Source organism: Gambusia affinis, linkage group LG01 (assembly GCF_019740435.1).
Source record: "Gambusia affinis linkage group LG01, SWU_Gaff_1.0, whole genome shotgun sequence".
Lineage (NCBI taxonomy): Eukaryota > Metazoa > Chordata > Actinopteri > Cyprinodontiformes > Poeciliidae > Gambusia > Gambusia affinis.
Genome location: NC_057868.1, coordinates 32932936 through 32955188, shown reverse-complemented (window position 1 = coordinate 32955188; position 22253 = coordinate 32932936). Strand labels below are relative to the sequence as shown.

At 38.1% G+C, this 22253-nt stretch overlaps 1 protein-coding gene across 1 annotated transcript; it reads right to left on the bottom strand.

Annotated features, from left to right (window-relative positions):
• Positions 1-4467: 4467 nt before the first annotated feature.
• nt5dc2 (5'-nucleotidase domain containing 2) lies at positions 4468-20936 on the bottom strand. The gene is made up of 14 exons (XM_044130862.1): positions 20417-20936; positions 17484-17668; positions 17306-17380; positions 15341-15396; positions 15107-15200; positions 13227-13355; positions 11945-12005; positions 11750-11852; positions 11509-11610; positions 10360-10441; positions 10173-10259; positions 9058-9198; positions 6610-6674; positions 4468-5577 (listed from the first exon to the last, which is right to left on the bottom strand). The coding sequence occupies exons 1-14, from the start codon at positions 20793-20795 to the stop codon at positions 5316-5318; spliced, it is 1821 nt and encodes a 606-aa protein (XP_043986797.1). The 5' UTR covers positions 20796-20936; the 3' UTR covers positions 4468-5315.
• Positions 20937-22253: the final 1317 nt, after the last annotated feature.

The window sequence follows — 22253 nt, the reverse complement described above, 5'->3', positions numbered from 1 at the left end:
ACAGTATAATTTATGGTCTTTATACCTAAAAAGATTTAGAGTGGGTTTGAAAAAATGACGCACAATGCACATCATTGTCCATCCACTTGCCTACTAAGATGGCGTGGATCACTTCCGGTTCAGATTTGTGGAAACTTCTCAGCAAATTATGTAAATGATTACCGTATATGGTTGAATACAAGTTTCCATCTTATATATTTGACAGCGAAAAAGTTGCAATATATCGCAGCAAATATAGTTTTTAAAACATAATATTTTTATGTTTTGAACATTGTCAGAACTTAGCAATGTTCTGGTTGTTATGTAAGATTTTGTTGTCATGTTGGATTTTATGCTTTCAACATAATTTAGAGCTTATTCAAACAAGTTATCTCAACATCATTGTTTTACTTTTGTTCAGTCCAACTCTAAGTCTTTTTAGGTATAATGACCAAAAGGCAAAATTGATCTAAACGAGAAACATTTACAAAGATGGAATCAAATAATAATAATAATAATAAAAAACATTTTAATCCCCAAGACAAAATCTTGGATTTGTCATCTGTTTCGCATGCCAAAGTACAAATAAGCCCTGTGGATGTGTGTAGGCAGAGACAGTGACTGCTTCGTAACAGCTGGTATTTCCAAAAATAATTTCAAAACGTCTGCATTTGTGTACACAGGAGTGTCCTGCAGGGCAGAAGGGCTTGCTGATGAGTCAGGAAATATGCTGGGTGTCCTGCAACAAACAACCTTCCAGTGACGTTGAGCTAATCTGTGAAGCGCACGATCAAAGGGTTACCTTGAAAGGTCGTCGCTGTGAGAATTTAACAGCTCTAAAAAACCAAAAAATATTTCTACAAGTGGGATCCCTTCCCCTGTTGAACAGCTCAGTGGTGCGGAAACGAGACCATTAGTGCTGAACAGAAAATCGAGTCAAATGAGAATATGTTCTTTTAAGCAAATCTATAAATATTCATTCACAAGTGGGCTGAGGAAGGAAGGCAATTTGTGTTGAATGATGAGTAAATGTTAACAACCCACTCTGCTGCTAATTCAAATGCAATGTCTCTGTCTTGATCAAAAGTGTTCCTCTCTCAAATTCATGAATAAAATCCCAAGCAGAGCTGAAGCTTTTCACAATTTTTTTTAAAAACGGACAACGGATATCCTGTCAACAGTGCCTTTGTATTTTAAATCTTAAATATCACCCTTCATTGTCAATTTGTTCACATTTTATTTATTTCTAATGTCTATTTTTGTTATTTCTGTTTACTTTACTGTCTATTGAGATGTGTGCTGCTGCTGTCTTTCTTGTTAAGTCTTCCTTGTAAAATAGATTTTTTAAAAATCTAAATAAAGACTTAAAATAAAAAATAAAATAAGCAATTATGACCTCTGCGACCTCTGAGACAGATATGGAGCAAAAGAAGAGTCAATAGAGCTAGCAGGAAAGATCAGGATCAATAATAAGGTATCAACTCAGCGTTCTTCATAACAAACCTCTCACAGTAGGAAATTAATCTACCGTTCCTGCACTCTGCATCACTGAAAGTATGCCAGACATTTATTATTGAGTCCAACTGAATTTAATCTTAATGCGTCCCGACAGAGTCACAATGACATTGCATTAAATCCAACCCTCCTAATTAAAGTATTAGTCTTGCATGCTATGCACTCAAGAGCGCTCGCATTTTAAGAGAGGCTACTTCCAAGGGTGCAGTACTTCTCTAAGGAGTAAGAACATAACAAAATCAGATCCTTTCCAGGAAATATAGGGGAAAAATAACCAGTGGCTTGCTGCTAATAAGACTGACATCAAAAAGACCAGAAAAGTCAAGCAAACACTCATTTATTATGCACAGCACAGGTGCAGTCTGTGGTGGAAATCCAGAATAAATGTGAGGTGCAGAAGTGGGAAAGATGGCGGTTCAATTTGGGACGATCAAAGAGGCAGCTTGCTTTCACTGTAATAAGCTATTTCCTGTGGTTTTTGGAGAAATCCTCCTCTGAACAAGGATGGCTCAAAAATACAGCGTGCACATGAATAATTTAGTGATGTAGGAAAGCGATGCATCCATTTTCTAAAAAGAAGTTTGAATAAATCTTAAATTTCTTTTTATTCAAAAACTCCCTTTAAACATCACAAAAAGGAAAAAAGACAGTAAACCATTCAGTGCTTTGATTTTGTGACTCAGTATTTTAAGGCATTTATTTAGGATGACAATTTATAATAATTGCAATGGTTTTATTTTGCATCAAGATTAAATTTAAGACAAACAATCTCAGGTTTACAGTGTTTGCTTTTCTTTCCAAGACATGTTCGATCCTGTACAAAACTTTTCTAATTGAATGTGCTTAGAAAACATAAAATTAAATCACTATTAGGCCACCACACATGCGTTTTTTGACTGGCTTTACAGGAGCGCGAATGTTGTTTTGACGTCCATTATGGTGGAGTTGGCAGTTTCGGATAGAGTGACATAATGTGCAAAGGGTCGATAATTACATACTGAAAAATGTTCCCTATCAAAGCATTGTTGCAGAAAACAAAGTTAAGAACAAAAAGTCAGAGAAAAACTTTTAAGGAGGATCACATCTAACATGCTTCAAGTCTAAACAAACAAATTTATAGTGAAATATAAAATTGGAGAAAACACATTCAAAGTGGTAGTTTAACCAAGTTTTTGGTCATCTTTTTTAAATTATCCCAAATTACTACATGTAGTTGTGACAAAATATGTATTTTTGGAGACAGACCGACTGGTCTCCACATTAAGGCGGCCATCTTTACGGCTCGTGTTCACAATCTGTTTGCTAAAGCTCCACCTAAAGATCTCCACCTTCAGCAGAGCTTTACCCGTCTGTTTATTCAGTGGTTGTTGGCAGAAAGGCGAACCACATGAATAAAAAATTAACATGTTGTGGTTTGGTGCTGCTTTTAAAGAATGACAATAGAGAAACATGAGCCATGAAGGACTGTGAGTTCTCGGTGGGGGTGTGGGATAGAGTATCCTCCATCACTGGGAACGTCTCAAACATTGAGATTTCTAGCTGTGAAGGCAAAAGTCCTGTTACGTTTAATAATAGAAAAGGCTGCGGTGCATAGGGAGTGGCTGAGCACACAAACCAGAGCCTGCAGCTGTTCATGGACAGACACAAAGGCACGGAGGAAGAAAGTTGAACTCATGTTCAGCCACAACAAAATAGTGAAATGTAAAAATAGAGATTAAAAAAAAAGGAGAAAGGAATTTAAAATTTGTCAAAAACTACAATCTGAGCAAATCAGTGCTGAAGAAGTTTCTCTATTCAATGCATGTAATTTACAGGATATTAAGTGTTTCCTAACAACACTATGTGTAAAACACATTTGTTCCCCCTCATTTGTTGCTCATTAAAGTGAAGCTTCTCATCTCACTGCCTGATTTCCAATCGATTACGTATAAGAGGTCGGCTAGCATGGAGAAAAAAACCTCAAATGCAGACTGGAGTCACAGAAGCATGAAATGCAAACACCAGTAGGTGACCAATTCACCTTAAATAATATTTGACACATAATGCTTGACCTCATTATATGTTAAATATTAAAATAATGTAGAATAATCATCAGTTGGTCAAGTATGATAGGTAGATAAGATTAAAAACAGTCAACCATAAGTACATTAATGCATTTAGTTATGCATTTAAACTGTTCTTTAACAGTTTTAAATGTTCAGAGGATACATAAACATGCAGGTGCATCTCAATAGGAATATTATTTCAAAAGTTTTGTGATTTCATTAACATAGCTTACTTGGTGAAATACATTTTACACAGACAGGCTGATTTTCCACTAATAGATAATGAAAACTAAACATTTAATATCCTAGAAATTTGAAACATTGCAGAAGTACAATAAAAATAGGCTAAATTAAAAGTACGCTTAGTAGCAGCTTGAAGGAAAAAGTTACTTTTTAAAAACATGTTTCTGAATAAAATGACTGAAGGTTTCTGCTGCCACCATCATCAAGCAAATGATTGTCCAAAGGGAAATGGAGATATATTTTATTATTAATTAAATGAAAATGTTTGGTAGTTCACCTTTTCAACCAAAGAACACCTGTAAAATTCTGCAGCTTTAAGTATCAAGAGCTATATTACTTACACAGAGAGCCTGAACGGACTGTACTTATATAATTAGTTGATTTATTGCAATAATGATACATTTGCGATATACGGTGCAGACCTAATTTATCGGCAGGTTTGTAGATGTTCTATATTTCCAAATAGTAATAGTAGTTTATGAAATATTGTTTGCAAAGCAGTTTCTGACTACCAGGTTGCTAACTAGTCTCAAAAGTATATACAATTACTGAAAATATCTATAAATATTGCAAAAATAAATTTGTGTGAAACATCTTGACATGCTTTTTTGTTGAGGCCAGCATCCTGAACCTTCCGTGGTCGGTATAAAAATAACTACGATAAAAGTAAACATAAACAACTCTGTTAGCTGTATACATTTATTGACAACTCCCATCACAACAAATCTCACACTGCATCAAAATAAAAAAGAGCAACAGGAAGTACACAGTTGGTTCCAGAAAGGCGCGGCAACGCGAAAAAACGAAACAAAAAAAACAGTTGGACCCAGATCTGTGTCGCTGTTTTGGTTAAATTAGCAGCAGCAGCTCCTGTAGGTTAATAACAGCCACAGCTTCCGCTCAGAAACATTTCACTCACCCAGCGCTAAAGTGTGACTTAGCAGCTGTACTCTGCCTCTGCCGTAGTCTTCAGGCAGGCGGCTGGAATTGAATGAATTTCACACAGAGACCACGTGAGGAACGAACGGACGCTGTTCTGCCTAGCAACCAACCGACCAATCAGATTGAAGAAATCACAATCCATATCCAAATCACTAGACGGTTAGTTTTCACTCCATGCGCCACTGATTATGATCAACACAGTGAGGTATTTCGTTCATTGCTGCACCTGTAATTACACGAAGAGTACAGCACGTTGGGGTTAATAAGGTAAACACATAATTATAAAAGATCTTAGTTCTTTATTTGTGCGATGCAGCTTAGTATTAAAGAGCTTCCCCATTCTCCCCAATCCTCTGTCAATCTTGTACCACATTTCATTGACACGTCAACTGTAGCTCTACAGCGCCCTCCAGTGGACTCAGTGAGGAGGTTTCCTCTAAGAGTGAGCAGTGTCCTGTGGAAAGAATTGTGCAGCATCTTCTTGGATAAAAACAGACCCTGTTAAAAGGAACTAAATGCTCCAGCTACCTCAAGTGTTTGCCACTTTTGACCTAAAATGTGTCCAAAGAGTCAGTGGTGAGAGCACAGCTCTCATCGAATGCTAGCCATGTCATCGATGTGGGGCGTCTTCATGCAGCCGGTGCACAGCTGATCCATCCACAAGGGGGCTTCGTGCTGGAGGGGCGTGCGGCGGGGGTAGAAGGTGTACGAGGGGTCGTAGTTCAGCAGGCAGCTGAGAGAAGCCATGTAGATGTCTGAGAATCGGCTGAGGCGTCTGGAGAAGTAGGTGGGGTTGTGGCATGTTCTGAAGATGCTGCCAAACTGAGGGTTGAACAGGTTCTTTGTCATCACTCTGAGGGATTCAAATTTGTAAGAGAAGTTAATGCAAATACATGCTTATACTCGCCTTTAAAGACATTTCCTACTTGTTTATCTTTTTAATAGGGGGTGTGATTAATCTGAAAAGTTTAAATGTTCATATTGTATAAGGCAGATTAAACCTGTTACCTATTTCGACCTAAAAGCCTCTCTCCTACATAGGGTTACCTAGTCCACAGCAGCGTGGTCTTGTACTGCGGTCAACAATGAAGAGTTGCAAACTTGAGTGAAAAGATAAACTACAAGAGTCAAACTGTTGTGTTCAGTGGCAAATTTCACTTAAAAAAATCCACGTATGTTTAGATAAAACCAGGCTAGTATGTGTCCTACTTTTTGCAATGATGAATAATATATTTAATATCTGAAACAAAATCACTACTTTTAAATCTTCTTGAATATGAAAACTTGGAAAATTGAGATTCTTCAGACATAGTTAGTTTGAAACATTTTCAGAAACATTTTTTAAAACCTTCATATTTATAGACCTAAAACATACAATGTCAAGGAAAACATTAAAAAAACATGATTATGCACAATTACCACATGCTATTTTAATAGGAAAAGTGTAGTTAGGTCCCTTTTTATTATGCTGTCACTAAATAACATCCAGTCAACCAAATGAATTCAGACGTTACTCAATTAGGCTAATAAGGTCTGAGTGTTTTATTCAAGAACATTAATGAACAAGCTGCAAGGAAAAGTGGAAACCTATAAAGAAATGACTGTCCACGTAAACAAACAACTCCTGAATGCTAAGCAGTAATCAAAATGGAGTAAAGAGGCCAAAAACATTCAGTTTATGCTCGTAGCATTACATTACTTTGCATGCAGACGTCACAGAGCAGACTAGATGTAAAGGGTGACACAAAAGGCTATAGAAAGGATTGTTTTGCATAGGGGCTGCACTTGGCAACAGGAAGCAGACTGTCAGAGGTCAATGGGTTTATTGGGTTTACTGGGTTTACTGGGTGAAGCTTTGGACTAAAAGGCAAGTTTAGAGACTCACCGCAGTTCTTCTCTTTCTTTCTGCCATTCCAGAAAAACCTTTTTGGAAGCTGGGTCACGGTGTGTCTGAAATATTACAGAAGCGGGCATTCAAACATCAAATTGAGGCAGTTCAGCAATTATTATTTCTGTCATGAGAAAAGTGTTATCTCATCTATAGTTAAAGATAAAAATCCAAATAGTTGTTGAATGTGGAGCTCATGAGGTTCCACATGATCCTGCAGAGGCATGTAAACTGAAGTTTTGTCTCTGAAGGCATTTCCTCTATAAGGAAAGGTGACAGAGTTCACTTGTGTGTGGCAGCTTCCTAAAAAGTACTTCATGACTTTGTGTCTGTCTAATTTTACTCAGCATTGCTTCTTCTCCTTTACTGCTGCCACATGCGTTATGTCTTGACTTCAGTAAGAAATCGGTGCACAGCTTTGGTTATGAAAAGCTCAAGAAGTCAGTTTTTGTGAAAATTTGCGACTTTTGCTATAAAACCGGATCCGATGGAAAGGTCCATTTGAAAACACCTCTGCTCATAACCAGATAAGAAAACTGAAAGTTCATCCAACCTGTCTTTTTTTTTTTTTTTGATCTGATGGATGCCAAATGAGTCATAATATTTGGGCCATATTAAAAATCTGAATCTTCTTAAAGGGCCGGTTGTGCCAGATTGTATAAATAAAACCCGGTAAACTGTTAAAATATCAATAAACATCTGTTTATTTCTGTATTCAATAAGTGTTTCTTAAAATAAAATAATGTTAAACATCTTTTCACACTGATCAGTCCATCCAGGACTGTTTTGTCATTTAGAAATATTTGTAAGAATGTTTTACACTATTTGTGCTAATGTATAATGTTAAATGTGATATTTTGTTTAATCGCCGTACTTGACATTAAGTAAGGTTGAGGCAGCAGTCTAGTAAATCTAATATTTTTGGCCAATTTTGAGAAAATTTTGCAGTAAAATCAGAAAAAATGTGGGTTGTCTGTTGATTTTGTGTGAATTTTGCAGATTTGTGAAAAACTGGCTGGACTTATTGATGTAACTTGGAGTCTGGAGGGCCACATAAAAAGCCACGGCGGGCCAGATTTGGCCCCCGGGCCTTGAGTTTGACACAAATGTTTTGTAGAGGAATATAATTATATTAATAGTTAAAAATTGTGTTGTTTGGTTGGTTCACACTAAGATATGTTTTAACCTAAAAGAAAAGGGCTGGGTCAAACTGACCTGACACACTCCCTTTCCTTGCGTGTGAAGCACAAAGTTGGACCAAAATATGACTTGGGAATTAAGTTGTTTGGACAGATAAGGAACAAACAAATTGACTAATAGTTCGTCTGAAATGGAGCAGATGTTGAGGCCAAGATTATTACAGGAGGTCAACTCCTAATTCTCAGAACCTCCAATACGCATCCAGTGTAAGACGGAGCCAGAATTGCTACGCAAATGGAGGAGAGCAACAGCATTGGTCGAGGCTTCCCAATACACACCCGTAGAGCTGGAACTCTATAAAAAACTGATGTCAGAAGTAGAAGTCAAGAGATTTTGGATTTCTGTAATGATGTGAATGTTTTGGTTCTGAAGATGTGCATTAAAATCTCTTCCCGTTCGACTATGAGCAGAAGGAGTTGAGAGTCTGGTGTATTTCTTTATTTATATATTCCACGAGTTTAGGTACCTTTAAATTCCTCCATAGTTTCAGAGTGTAAATTTAAATAAACGCTTTAAAAAAATCTACATACAAAAGGCAAGATGAGAAAATATGTTGTGTTCTTTTCTCATAAACACCCATAAATCAAAGATCCTAAGAAAAATATGTGATTATGGTTATTTTGTAAATAGCGTCTTGCTGTAAATGCAGACTAGTGATGAGCCCTTTGCTGCTATCAAGGTCTACTAGTAATGGTCCTAAACCATTACTAATACCGGCAGGTGTCTATATATAACCTACTTCAATACTTAAAGAACAGTGAGTCGCTGAGGAAATTGAGTGACGAAGCATTTGAGGTTATTTCGTTTAAAAATGCTCAGCACGTTTCCTGTTGTAGACAAGTTTAGACAGCAGACAGACCTGTTCAGAAGCCAAGCCCTATTAGGGTGCAGATTATAGCTTTGTTATAGTTGCTGAGAGCAGTTTGGCTTCCTGTTGTTGAGCAAAAAAAAAGAATGTATGATTCTGGAAAAAATTTGCTTTTTCTTGCCTTTGAAAAGAAGAAAGTTTTTGTATTCAGATTTAAATGCTAGAACTTCCTGGCTCATTATTTCGTAAAGATTCAAAACAAATATCGCTTATTTGATTAAGAAGATTTTACTGTAAAAATCTTTGGTCTCGCTGTCTGGAAATGTCTGTTCAGGTTCAAAAGCGGCTCAACAAGTGTTGGAGATTTGTGTTTAGTCAACAGAATTGTGCTTGTAAAAACATTACATATCTGAGCAAACTGGGTGTCAACTGCTCACCTGAAGCCGCTCCATCAGGCCGGTCAGGGCCTGCAGCCAGGTGAGGGTCACAGCGTATCGTTGCGCGCTCACTATTTTGGTTTCGTGCTCCAGTTCTGGGACGATGGCTGCGGTGCGCCAGCCGTGTCGCAACATCAAATCCTGCAACACAAACACACAAAAAAAAAGACGGACAGGTTGGATGAACTTTCAGTTTTCTTATCTGGCTATGAGCAAAGGTATTTTAAAATGTTTGTTTTTCATTGGGGAGAAGCAACAGTGCAGAGAAGTTTTATCCACAATAAATAATTAACTCTGAATAATAAAAAGCAACAAAGGAGGAGAGATAACTAAAGACATATAAAGCATAAAATGGATTTCTTTATTTTATCACCCCTGCTGCTTCAGTATTAAATATTTAAGTGGCATTAAAAACCAAAATTATGTTTATCGATGTCTTTATCCATTTCATCAAATGCACAGCATCTGACCATGATGCAGTCGCATGCTTGTACTACTGGTTTGTTGAGTCCAAGATGTCAAGCTCTAGATTTGCCACAGTAGATAAAGAAACAACTGATATAATCCTGATCCTGTCCAAGGTGCATGTCTGAGGTTTGATCTGTTCATATCCACTCGTTTTAAACGTTTTAATAAGAAATTAAAACCTGGACATACAAATAATGTTCCATTCACTCATTTTTTCTTACTATCCAGACTTAAAATGAGACTGAAACCTTGTAATACTTCATTAACATTGCAAGAACTCTAAATGTGCAGACAAAAATAAGCAATGTGAATATTTTAACTTCTCATTTAGTCAAAGAATAAAAAACTAATTGTCCAGAGATACAGTTTAATGCTTGAAATGGTGCACAAAGCTAACCAAAATGTACAAAAATCTTCTTCAGAGCAACGTTAAATAAAGGAAAGTGCTTTATTTTCTTCAGGTCACGTCGTCAAGAGTCACCAGCAAATGTTCCAATGAAATTTCCAACTTTGCTGAAATCACACACTGACGCCACCGGATAAATTGAACAGAGGAGCTGAGTCATGTTTCCCCTAATGCTTAGTCATAATGTGAACTTTTACTGAGGGGGGGAAAAAAAAATAAATCAACAAGCTTCCATACTCACAGCCAAGTCGCTATAAAGATGATCTCCAAAGTAAAGAACCTTTGATCCTCGCCATCCGGTCAGTCTGAGGAAGTCAAACAAGTTACCCTGAAAAACAAAACACACCAACTTAACTTACAGACATACAGTTGCAGCATCTTGTAACACACCTGGAGTGAAACTGCACACAGACAGACGTATTACTAACCTGTTTATAGATCTGCCCTTTGTCCAAACGGTTGATCTTTTCCCACCGCAGGTCTCCGTTATTATCCAAGCGCCTGAAAGGTCTGAAACAAAAACATGTTGCTTAGATCATATTCTGAAACTAAAAGCAGAGTAGCAGAAAACAGACTTGAGTGCTTTGCATGTTCTCTTTCAGTTTTGGGGATTTAATGTGTGGTGGTTGTTTGTTTAGGTTCTATAAAAGTTAATACATTACATTATATACCGGTATATATTTTTACAAAAACTTATATAAGTACCAAAAAGAAAGAGATAAAATTTTTTTTTTTTGTTTGCGCTGTTATAAGCTGGTTTCCATCCTTCCATAATCAGTAATAAAAAAAATTATAAAAGCACAGAATGTGTTGGAAAACGGTGAATGATATTTGTCAGGCTGACGGGAACAATGACGAAAGTTTGAAAAACAAATTATGATTTTCGTGGCGATTGAAAAACAAACACACAAGACCAGGTTTATTTATCAATTTTAGAGTCTTCTTTCTTTCTTTCTTACCTTTTTCCAGCAGCTGTCGATTAAACTGAGAGTTACAACCTTGACATGATTAGGCGAGTCGTTTTACCAAGAAATTGATCCGAAGCGTCATGAAAATGGTCGGATCCGCCTCTCTGGCTGCAGTGCGCGCTCCCGTTACATCGGAGCAGAATTTTTTATGAAACTTCTTATAAAACCGGCCCTTTTAGAAACCAAGTCTTTTAATGAACCTTGAATGAATAATTTCTGATAAGGAAAATATACGTTCCGTCATTAATGAGAGAGGGAGACGCGTTATTGTTTTCAATGAGGCGTAAGCTAATGAGGTGTATGCTAAGAAGCTAAGGGTCAAAAGCAAAGCGCATGCGCGATTGGTGATGTTTTACGATCACAGCGCCATCTCGTGGTCAGCTGACTCAGCTGTTATGCCAGCATAACAACCACAGCTGACGCAAGACAGCTCCGTTCAAACGTGGAACCTTTTCCAAATGAAAAACATCCGAAAATACCAGGAGTTTCCTGGCAGCGGTTTGGTATAAATATAGCCGGTTCGAGGCTACAATATAGCAAAATATAATTTTTTTTTTACTTTTAATCACTACTTTCCCAATTAACTTTAAAAAAATAGCAGTTACTTACTTGATACAGTCGGTGAAGAAGTGAGGTTTATCTGCCTGCACAATAACAACATCAAAGAAGTCTCTCCAGTTTTTCCCCACCATGTGCGTCATTCCTTTATCCCTACACAGAGAGGAAAAATACAGAATAACAACTTGCAACATGGCTTTTCCTTTTTCTTTTTTTTTTTTTTTTTAAGCATTTCCTTCTCTGAGTCAGAATGAACGGCAGCAGCCGGAGACCTCTCAGGGCTCAGACTTACACAAAGCTGAAGGGACTGTTGGTGATGAGGAACAGCTTCTTCCCCTGACTGACCAACCGATGAAGGACAGCGTCTGTCTCTTCCTTTCTCAGAATAAACTTGTCTGTGACAGAAAACAATGCAAAGTGGAGCTGAGTTTGTGCAGCAACATGCAGCTTAAGAACTAAAGCAGAAAAGAGAGGAAGTTGCTCTTACCAAGGTCTTGCATGATCCACTTGTACATGTAACCTTTGAGATGAACCATGCCAATTGCTTCCTACAGTGTAAAAACAAATTTGTTTATATTCTTCGCATGCTCACCTTGCAAAGGTATTTTACTCCTTTACGTTTTTCTCATTAAAAACACAAACCTGAGTACAATTTGTTTGGATTTTATCTCTTAGATTACAAAAGAATATTAAGAGCAACACAGAATCAACAATTGAAACATTACATTTACTTTATTCTTTTTCGACTTTATTGTTATATTTAATCTTCTTTTTTTTAGCATGGCATGACTGTGTTTTTGTGTTTTTATAATGTAAATCACTAAAATAAAATTTGATTTGACGTCATGAAATTATAAGAACAAAGTCATATTTTGAGAATAAAGATGTACAAGAATAAAGTCATAAAATTAAGAGAATAAAGATATTACACGAATAACGTTATAACAATATGGGAATAAAGTCATAAAATTACAAAAAAGACATAATACAAAGAAAATGAAGTCATAATATTTTGAGAATAGAGTCGTACAAGAATAAAAACAAATTTAAGAGGATAAAGTCATAACAACATGAGAATATAGACATAGAATTACAAAAAAGTCTAAGAGAATAAAGAAATTAAGTTGAAGAATAAAGTCCTACAAGAATAAAGTCATATTATTTTGAAAATAAAGTCTTAATAGTACGAGAATAAAGTTGTAATATTGTGAATATTCTCATAATGTTTCACTGTTGTGTTCAAAGTGACGTTTAGTTTTTGACCTCAAAGTGTAAAAAAGCTCCATTTTGGTAGGAGACCATCTTCTACATGCTTCCTGTGTCTCCTGTATGTCTTATGGCAAACTTCAAACATGACCTTTGACCTTCCTTTCAACATTGGTGTGTGGTTGTAACGAGACGAAATGTGGAAAAGGTTCAAAGGATATGATTACTTAGTGTAAGAACTATATTAAACTTTAAAACAAGCTGATTTTGGGATTCAGAGCGTTACATTTAGGAATCCTTCAGCGAGCTTTTTTATAGGTTTTCCCTGGGAGTTCCCGAAAAATGACACGTCTGTAGCTAAAGAGGAAAAGCATTCATTGTTCTTGGCTCTGCTCATAAATGTTGCCACAGCTCAGCAGATTCCTGAGCCTCCAGCTGAAGGATTACTGGACTGGATGTGAAAACAGTCACATACGCACTCTGCCCTGCCTTGAGCTGAGCTGAGCTGCACTCCCTGCCAGCACTGAATGAACTACATGCTGAGGAAACGCAGAGGAACTCACAGAAACATCTTTGAAGAGGTGAACCGGGTCGTACTCGATGTCGTTGGTAATGAAGAAGTCGTTGGCGACGGCCAGGAGGGTCATTTCTGGGATGGAGAAGATGTCCATGAACTGCTTCACCTTCGGTCCCTGAGAACAGGAAGAAGTTATTTATTAATTTTAGGGATGCACGATATTATCGGCTGATGTAAGCTGTAACATTTAACATCGGATATTCTGTCAAAATGACTCCCCAACATAAAAGAAGTTTTTTTTATATGACAAACCAGCGACAATGATGCCTGCAGCAGTGTTGTCATTGTCTTAGAGAGAGCAAATGTCATGAATTAATTTGAAATTAAAGAGCAAGATAAAAGTGTTGCATCATTTCCAGCGTCATTTTCAGTATTTGCATTAGGTAGCAGGCTAGACCGACAAAGATAATGCAGTATTTTAATTCCACAGTAGAGAAATAAATGTAGTTTAGGTAAGTAGATAAAGGAGAAAATATTAATAATGGTATCGGTTATTGGCCAAATGAGTTTTAGCTCATTTGGCTAAAATCCAAATCCAAAATCCAATATTGTGCATCCGTAATCCTTTTTTTTTTTTTTTTTTATCAATTTAGGGTTCCAGCTAGCAACTATTTAGTAGTCGATTAATCGCCATAATCAATTAAGTCGATTATGGCGATTAATCGAATAAATAAAATCGGCACGTTCAGCAAATATTTCATTTAACCACATCAACCTTTTTTTGCAATATTAGAAGTACTTTAAGAGATTCAAATAAAACATATGAATCTTTTTTAAAAATAAAAAACTAAACATTTTATTGCTTAAAATGCAACAACATAGCATTCTTTTTTGTTTTAATCATTTCTAGCAAAGGATGAATCTCTTTCTGCTTGAATCAGTAAACTGTAGGTCTGATTTGTTGATTCATTTTTGGATCAATTAATTAATAACTGGATACCACAAGGTGCTATGTTACCTGGTGAAGCTAAAATTGTCACTTCATGAGTTCTAGGTAGAACATATTTACAGACTAAGTTTTTTTTCCATTCAAATGCAAAATGTTTTTATTTTTTGTACAGTTTTGGCTTAATCAAGTTGTTGTTTCATCAGCTCTCCTTTTGCTATGTGTTAACTATATACTCCAATTAACGATTAATTGATTAATAAATTAGTTGACAATTATTTGAATAATCAACACATTACGATTGATCTGATTACCCGTTTCAGCTCAACATGGATTAGGATAACACTATTAGGCCTCGTTGTAAACAAAGGCAATGAGATTACAGCCGCACAAAAACTTCCGCTTAAGTTTGTTTAGGAAAAAGTTGGATTTAAAATGTCTGCCCAAAGAAATACTGCCAACCTGACCCAACATTTCACTCGTAATTGCTCTTAATTGGACTCATGTTGGCTCAACTTCCACGTCCAGTAAAGATTTCTGCCTTTCCTGACTGCGTGCAAGTCGGAGGAAATCAAGAACACAGGAAATCTTTCCAGTAAGTGCTTCAGAGATGGGAACGCTGCTTTCCAGCTGATTCATCACGCCAATGGGACAAACAAGATCCCCAAAGTTAGGATTTGGTCTTATGCAATGCTCCAGGCTGTCCAATATCTGAGAACAGCGCCAGATTACATCCTCTGCTTGCTTATCTGTGGCCAGATGAGATTATTATTGTTGCTTTTCTGCAGAATCTGCACCGTGCTGAGCACAGCGCCACACTAAACCGATTACACTTGAAAGAAGCGGCGAGAAAATCCAAAAACAAAGTGAAGTAACTGGAACACATGCCAGCTGTTGCTCAAAAGTTGTTTCGCAACTAAAATAATGTGACTGAGGAAAACAAACATAGTTGCTTACATAAAATAAAAACTCCTTCTAACCTTTCCGTAGAATCCACTGTCCTGCGACAGCGGGACGTGGAAAGTCCCCCCGTAGAGATAAAGGACCTCATCGTCCGACACTGGACTCAGACCCCTGAGGGCAGCAACATTTTTGTTTAGAGGATAATATTATCTGACAAAACAAACAATGTTTTGCCTTGAGCAGCAGGGATGAAGATAAGCAGAAATAAATCAATGTGTTTTATTTAGATAGAAAAGATCGGCAGCTCCTACCGGTACACTGTTCCTGGCTCAATATAATGGAAGGCATCGATTTTCATCAGGAGTCCCTACAGAGGAGAGAAAAATGGTTGTATTTGAACAAATAAATGACATAAAAAAGAAGTTATCTATTATGGGGATTAAACAGGGTGCTGATGATTATGACTTACAGCTTATAATAACCCAAAACTCAGCCTGAGCGCGCATTGCAAAACTACAAAATCTTACCAAATACTTTTGACTAGTTTCTAGTGAAAATATCTAAGAAAAAACTAACTCACAAGTAACCTTTCAGCAAAATATAGGAGCTTGTTTAAAGTAAATTATTTCTTAATATTGAAATTTACTAGTTCCATTCACTTGTAACAAGATGTAAGTTAATTTATCAGCCAATAGAAGTTGACCTTTTTCATCAATATTAAGGAATTATTCACTTAGCTTTATGATAAAAGTGCCAATATGAACTATTTATTAATTTTTAGGTTGCTGTCTGCAGCAATCATAGCTTCACAAACACAAACACTGCTCTTAAACTCCCATTTGTAATATGCTTCAGTCACATTAAAAAACTTAACTGTAACTGAACTTAATCATATTTTCATATTAATTTATATTTATTGATATTTTTATTGGAGAAAATAGTAAAACTAATAATCCAAACAATGCGGATGGCTTTGTGGGGGGGTTAAACATTGTTAATTAGAATTTATTGTGACAAAAATAAATCCAAATTCTTCTCATAATAACTCATTTATCATGATAAATGATAAACAATACGATAAATGTCCACCTAGCATGGAGGCATGAAGCTGATCAGCCTGTCTTACTGCTGCTAAGCTGACAGAGTGCAGGTTGATTTAATACCAGATTTATGTGCTGCAAAATTACTTTGGACTTGATGAGGGTATTGAGAAACGATTGTTTGCTGGAGGCATGGACTCCGTTTAAACTGGATTAGATTTTACCCAATCGCTAACGCAGGGTTTCCCCCAGGGCTTTATAAGCCTGGCGGGACACCAGGCTTTACTTGTGCCCCCTCCAGGCTAAGGGTTGTTTATTTTTTTAAGTTTTTAAAAATATTTTTTGCATTTTTTAAAGTCTTTATAGTTGGTGTTCAGAAATTAATCTTCCAATAACACATAATTATCAAGTGACATTTTCAAACTTCCTGTCAACTTGAAACATTTTTAAACTCAAAAACATGACGGGCTTCTGGAAGAATGACTGGACAAGCGCCCAACCATTGGGCTTAGCAAGTTTTCTGGGATGGTGGCGAAGGGGATTAGCAAGTCCCACGTTTGGAGGCCTTTAGTCCTCGACGCGGACGTCGCGGGTTCGACTCCCGGTCCTGGCGCATGTCTTCCCCCGTCTCCTGTCTGCCTACAAAAATACGAGCCACTAGCGCTCCAAAAACTCTTCGGAGAAAAAAATAAAGTTTTCTGGGGAAAACTTTGGTTTAATGTTTATCCGCGACAAACATAATGAATTACTGGAAATTGTGAACTGCATTTTGTTTGTAGTTTGTTTATTTTTAAAGAGACTTGAAAATAAAACTGGCTTGGCTTCCAGAGTTTTTCCTTTCTTTAATTTTTACATCAACATGCTTGTATGTAGCACTCTGAACAGCAGGCCTCGCTGCCATTGACCATTTGTTTTGTGTTTCCCCTTCTTGTGTATTTTTTGATGGAGGATTGTTAAAACTGCAGTTTTTCCCCTGACTGTGAAAGCCATGACATGGCAATAATCACTTATGAAATTTCAGTTTTTATAAGCAATATTGTAAGTGTCTGTGAAATCTGGTTTTTCACTGGCTGCAATATAAAACATGCTAAAGTAACAGAAATAAACAACCAAAACAATGCATAATGAATTTGACCTACATGATAAAAATTAGTGAAATATATTTTTATTATATTCCTATTTAAGAAACACCTGCAAACACAGATTTTTCTGAAATAGTACATTTAAAATATTTACCTTTTGGATGTCATAGTGAAGACCTCGGACAGTAAAGTTGGGAATGTACTCGTATTTTGCAATTTCCTCAGGATACTGCAATGCAGAAACACAGAGTGCATGAATTAACTCAACTTTAAAACCTGCGTTATTCATATTTTCCTTCCTCTACTAATCTGCTACAGTTTTATTTCAGTACTTTAAAGTGCTCAATCAGGAATCCTTTAGCTGTGTCGTAGATCAGCGTATTGAGCGCGTTGGAGTACTGAGCCAGTGTGTAGTCGTAGTCAAAGCCGTAGATGTCCACTTCCTCCAAGCTGACCTCGTTGTTGGCGTAGATCACCGAGGCGTTCAGGCTTTTACACGCACCGGGAGGGATCAGGTCTGAGCAGAGAGAGAGAGAGACAGACGTGAGACTGTCATTCAGTTCAAATAATGACGCATCACATCAGACGGGACAACAATGACTCCAGTAAAGAGGGAAAGAAAACGCGGTGATTATGTGGGGAAGGCTAGCATTAACAGCGGCTGCTGATTCTGCACTTCTGCAGAGAGCAAAGAAGTTAAACTCTCCTGCTGCTGTTTTCTTTCCAGCTGGGGGGCTGGCGAGCTCGGCGGGGATTGCGTAACCTGCCTCCAGTTCTCAGATGTCAACTGACTCTTCACCAAACCAATTCAGCCCAAAAAGAACATTCTGTGCACTGAAATGTGCGGCTGAAAGCCACTCCTGAATGCCTTATAAAGCAGGTTACTTCTGCTGTATCTGCTTCCTGCCCGGCGCGTTTAGAAGCCGCGACACGACGGTAATGCCCCCGCTGACACTGTATCAGCGGACACTATATCAGATCTATGTGGGAAAGTGGGTCATGACCTTCTCTCCTGGGACAGTTCAATGAGCGCCGCAGCTGGGCAGCAGGCGTGCATTCAGCAACTCTCTGGCTGGACGCCTTGCAAGTAAAAGCGCCTCTTTTCACGCAAAAACACTCATCCTTCACAAGATAAAAATCTGTAAAACTGTAATCATGAAGGGAATGCATGACTGGCTTTCAAGTTGAGAATCTGCAGCAGAAGTTGGCGGCTGAGAAAACTTCTTTTTTTTTTTTTTTTTGTGCGTCAACATTCAGTGAGGCAGCGTACCAAGACAGGAAAAACACAGTGTACCCAGTGGCGTACTGGTACTGTACGTACTTCCACGTTCCACTGTAAACAGTGTTGCAGGCACATTACTTTACGTCAGAGAGAAAATCTAAAATCATACACCTAAAACCGCATTAGCATTTCTGCAATAATGTAATAGTGAAACCCTTATAGATGGACTAGCAAATCTAAGAAAAGTCACCAGGCTCCTTTTGAGTTTTACTGTAATTAAACAGTTTTGTTTACTTTAGAGTGATGTTGCTTTGGACTTCTTTGTTTGCAGATCTGCTAGCAGTTGCAGCCAAGCCAACATAAACAACTCTGTAATGCAAATACATTGTGCAAGTTTTAAACTATTTTACCGCTAAGAGGCAAAGTAGCACAACTTTGCATAACGGAGAACATTAAAAATAATATTTGTCCAACAGAGTTACTTGCGGGTTTCTATAAGAGAAGATATTGATTAAGGTTAAAGTGTCATAATCAGATTTAAGTTGACGCCTCAGATATAAGCCTCTAACATCAAATACCAGGGTTTCCCCCAGTGTATTATAAGCCTGGCGGGCCACCAGGCTTTACTTGTGCCCCCGACAGGCTAACCATTGCTTATTTATTTAAATATTTTAAAATTGTTAGCATTTTTTAAGACTTTATAGTTAGTGTTCAGGTTTTAAACTTCCAATCTTTTAGTAAAACATGATTATCAAATGATAATGTAAAATTTCCTGTCAATTTTTAACATTTCTTTAACTCAAAAAGACGACGGGCTTTTGGATGAGTGACTCCCCTAGCAGCCAGCCACCGACCTTAGCAAGTTTTCTGGGGGGAAATCTTGTAATGCAGTTCAGAATTAAGGACAAAATGAAGTCAAAATCATGAAACATTAATCCTGGGTGCAGACATTCCTATTCAAACTCAATATTTTTTGTTGCAGGTCTTCCCTTCTTCCATGCATTCCGCTTATCAACAGCTGACCAGTGGCAGGTGGCGCTCCTGTAATTTCAACCTCACAGTTTCTCATGTTTTGTCAGGGAGCAAAATAGTCGAAAGTGTCTGACTTGTAAGGAGAAAGTGCAGGAGCCCTTTATTCATCCAGCTGGCTGGAACTGCTCAGCAACACACAGAGTTACAGCTTGGCCACAGAAAACCAACTAAATCTCTTGTTGGACGGATCTGACAGACAGAACTACTAATTGCATCAGCTGTGAAGATGTAATTTTTCTTTCCATAACACCAACCTGTTGCCTATATGCTAAGGTTAACAACGTTTTGGTTAATAAATAAAAGAGAGATAAACTATGATGTATACTAAATCATAGAGGTAGAAAATTTAAATCCAACAGAAAATTGAGGGACTACAATATTATCCGAATTTATGCATTAAAGCAAATGCACACAGTAAACAAAGAATTTCATTGTGCAGGGAGGCTACCACACACATAACAATAAATAATTGATCTCAAAAGCATAAATCAAAGCATATTTCCGCAACCTTAATTCATTTTTCATTATTATCCAACTGATCCCAGTTGGGATGATGCGTTTGTAGGAATAAAAATTGTTGGGAGTTTCTAGAAATGAATCCTAAAGGAATGGATGCCAGTGGTTTAAAACACAGATTCTGCAGGCAGAAATCAACCAGGCATTATTACTAAATAAATACTCTCAGTAACATTGATTGATGGCCAGTGGTTCATACATTGCACAAATGTGGACTACAACACAAAGTGACTGTTTTAGTTGATCTGTGACGGTAGAAAATAATGCTGACTCGTTGTAAACAACTTGAGCTCAGAAGTGACCAGCTGCATTTATGAACGAGCATAAATCTGCAAAATGAGGACGCAATAGGGGAATCCTCAAACGTACAAAATGTCCTCGCTGGCTACAGATAAGCATCTTCAATTGTCTGGTGACGTGGACGAGGGGGTGCCTGCTTTCCGTGGGGTGGGCTGGGGGCTGCGAGGACAAAGGGGTGGGGGTTCCTGTGCTTACCGTAAACCAGCCGCTTCAGGTCGTTGTACCGACTCCAGAGGAACGACGTCTGGTCCATGGGCGCCGCGTTGGACGTGAACGAGCGTCTCCTGACGCCGCTGGCGTCCGGGGCGCCCACGGTCTCCTTCAGCCTCTTCTTCTCCCCGCTGCCGCATTTGTGCGGCGGCTCGCCGGATGACGGCGCGTCTCCGCCGCTCGGCCTGTCCGTGTCCGAGCTGCAACTTTGCCCCTTGTTTTTCTCTATTTGCTTCGAGCCCGCGAGCGCCCTGCACGAGGTGGACAGTCTGTTCACGCGTGGGGATCTGGCGAGTGGAGGGGTCCTGTTGCCCCGGGCCCACAGTGTCCGTGTCAGCACGGTGCCCACGGTCTTGAAAGGCATTTTCGTTTCTGCACGGAGATATGTAAACACGCCTCGCTCCTGCTGCTGCTGTCTGTGCTACTGCAGGATTCATCCAGCAGCAGCATGAAAACAAACCTCGCTCGGAGAGGCCACGCCCACTCAAACCCCCACTAGTGCCCCACTGTGGAAGGGAAGGGCCTCTTATCGCTGCTCCTATCATAACACTGACATCACCGTTTAGCTGCTGTTTACCTCTGTTATCTGAGTTACTGAAACAGCGGTAAACAGTGTTTATAGTTTCTAAATGTATTCCGGAAATGCCTTTTTAAACGTGGTGGCGCTTTGCTTTCAATTCCTTTCAATTCATTGTGTTTTGTCGCGTTGTTGAGACGTCCGATACAAAAACATCACAAAAATGCGTGTATAAGGAAAATAAAAGAAAAATCCCAAAATATAGATACATTTTTTACGGAAATGCAAGTAAAAGAAAAAAATATTGATACATTTTATGATAAAAATGCATCTATAAGGAAAAGGAAAAACAGGAGAAACTTTTCTTGGCAAAAACACATATATAAGAGCATTACAATCCATTGAGATTGTAAATGGAAATTAACTGAAAAAAGTTAATGATAAAACTCAAACACTCCTGCAGATGCTCTGCACTCAATCTCACTGAGGTCAAGCTATTTTGGAAAGAAGAATTGCCAAAAACCTAAATTTCTAGAAGTCCAAAGCTCCTTTAGTGATAGTCTTCTGCATCCTGGGTGCACAAAAGAGCGTTACCACAGATCCTTCCTTCCAACAGCTGTTAGATTCTTCCTAAAATTTTCAAAGCAACTGGGTTTTATCACAGTTTCTTCAACATTTATCTGACATGTGGGAATAAATGCTTCATGAAATTGTGAGGTAAATGTAAGAATAGCTCTTAGCAGCAGATTCCAGAGGCCCCAGCAGAACTATGCACATGTATGAACCGGGTCACTGTGCTCCTCTGAGCTGAAGGCTGCAGACAGAACTGAAACACAGTGAGTCAGAAGAGAAACGCTGGGCAAAGCCTCTGTTTACAGGAAAAAACATGCATAAAAAGTCAGTTATTTGCACATTTTCCAGCTCAACGTTGCGCTTAAAACTGTAGGATTTATTATTTTAATGACAGGCAGCTGTTGTCAGCTGCGGATGTGACCAGTTGAGATAACGCGACGTTTATCTGCGTGTTTCATCACCTCCTCATCTCCAGCTCAGTGAAATCTCAGAAGAACAATAGTCTGGTGAGAACAAATAGTTTTTCAGTTCCTGTTAAACACATGGATTTCAGCTGTGCAGCTTTCTAATTCTCTCAGTGTTAGTAGGTGAAAGGTCACTCCTGCAGGAGGACCAGTTATGCACATGGACGGTTTCTACTCCTCACTCTGTTTTGTGGAAATATGCAAAATGTTGCTTGGTTTTGTTACACCAAAACAGCAAAAACCTCCTACAGAGACAAAGCTATTATCG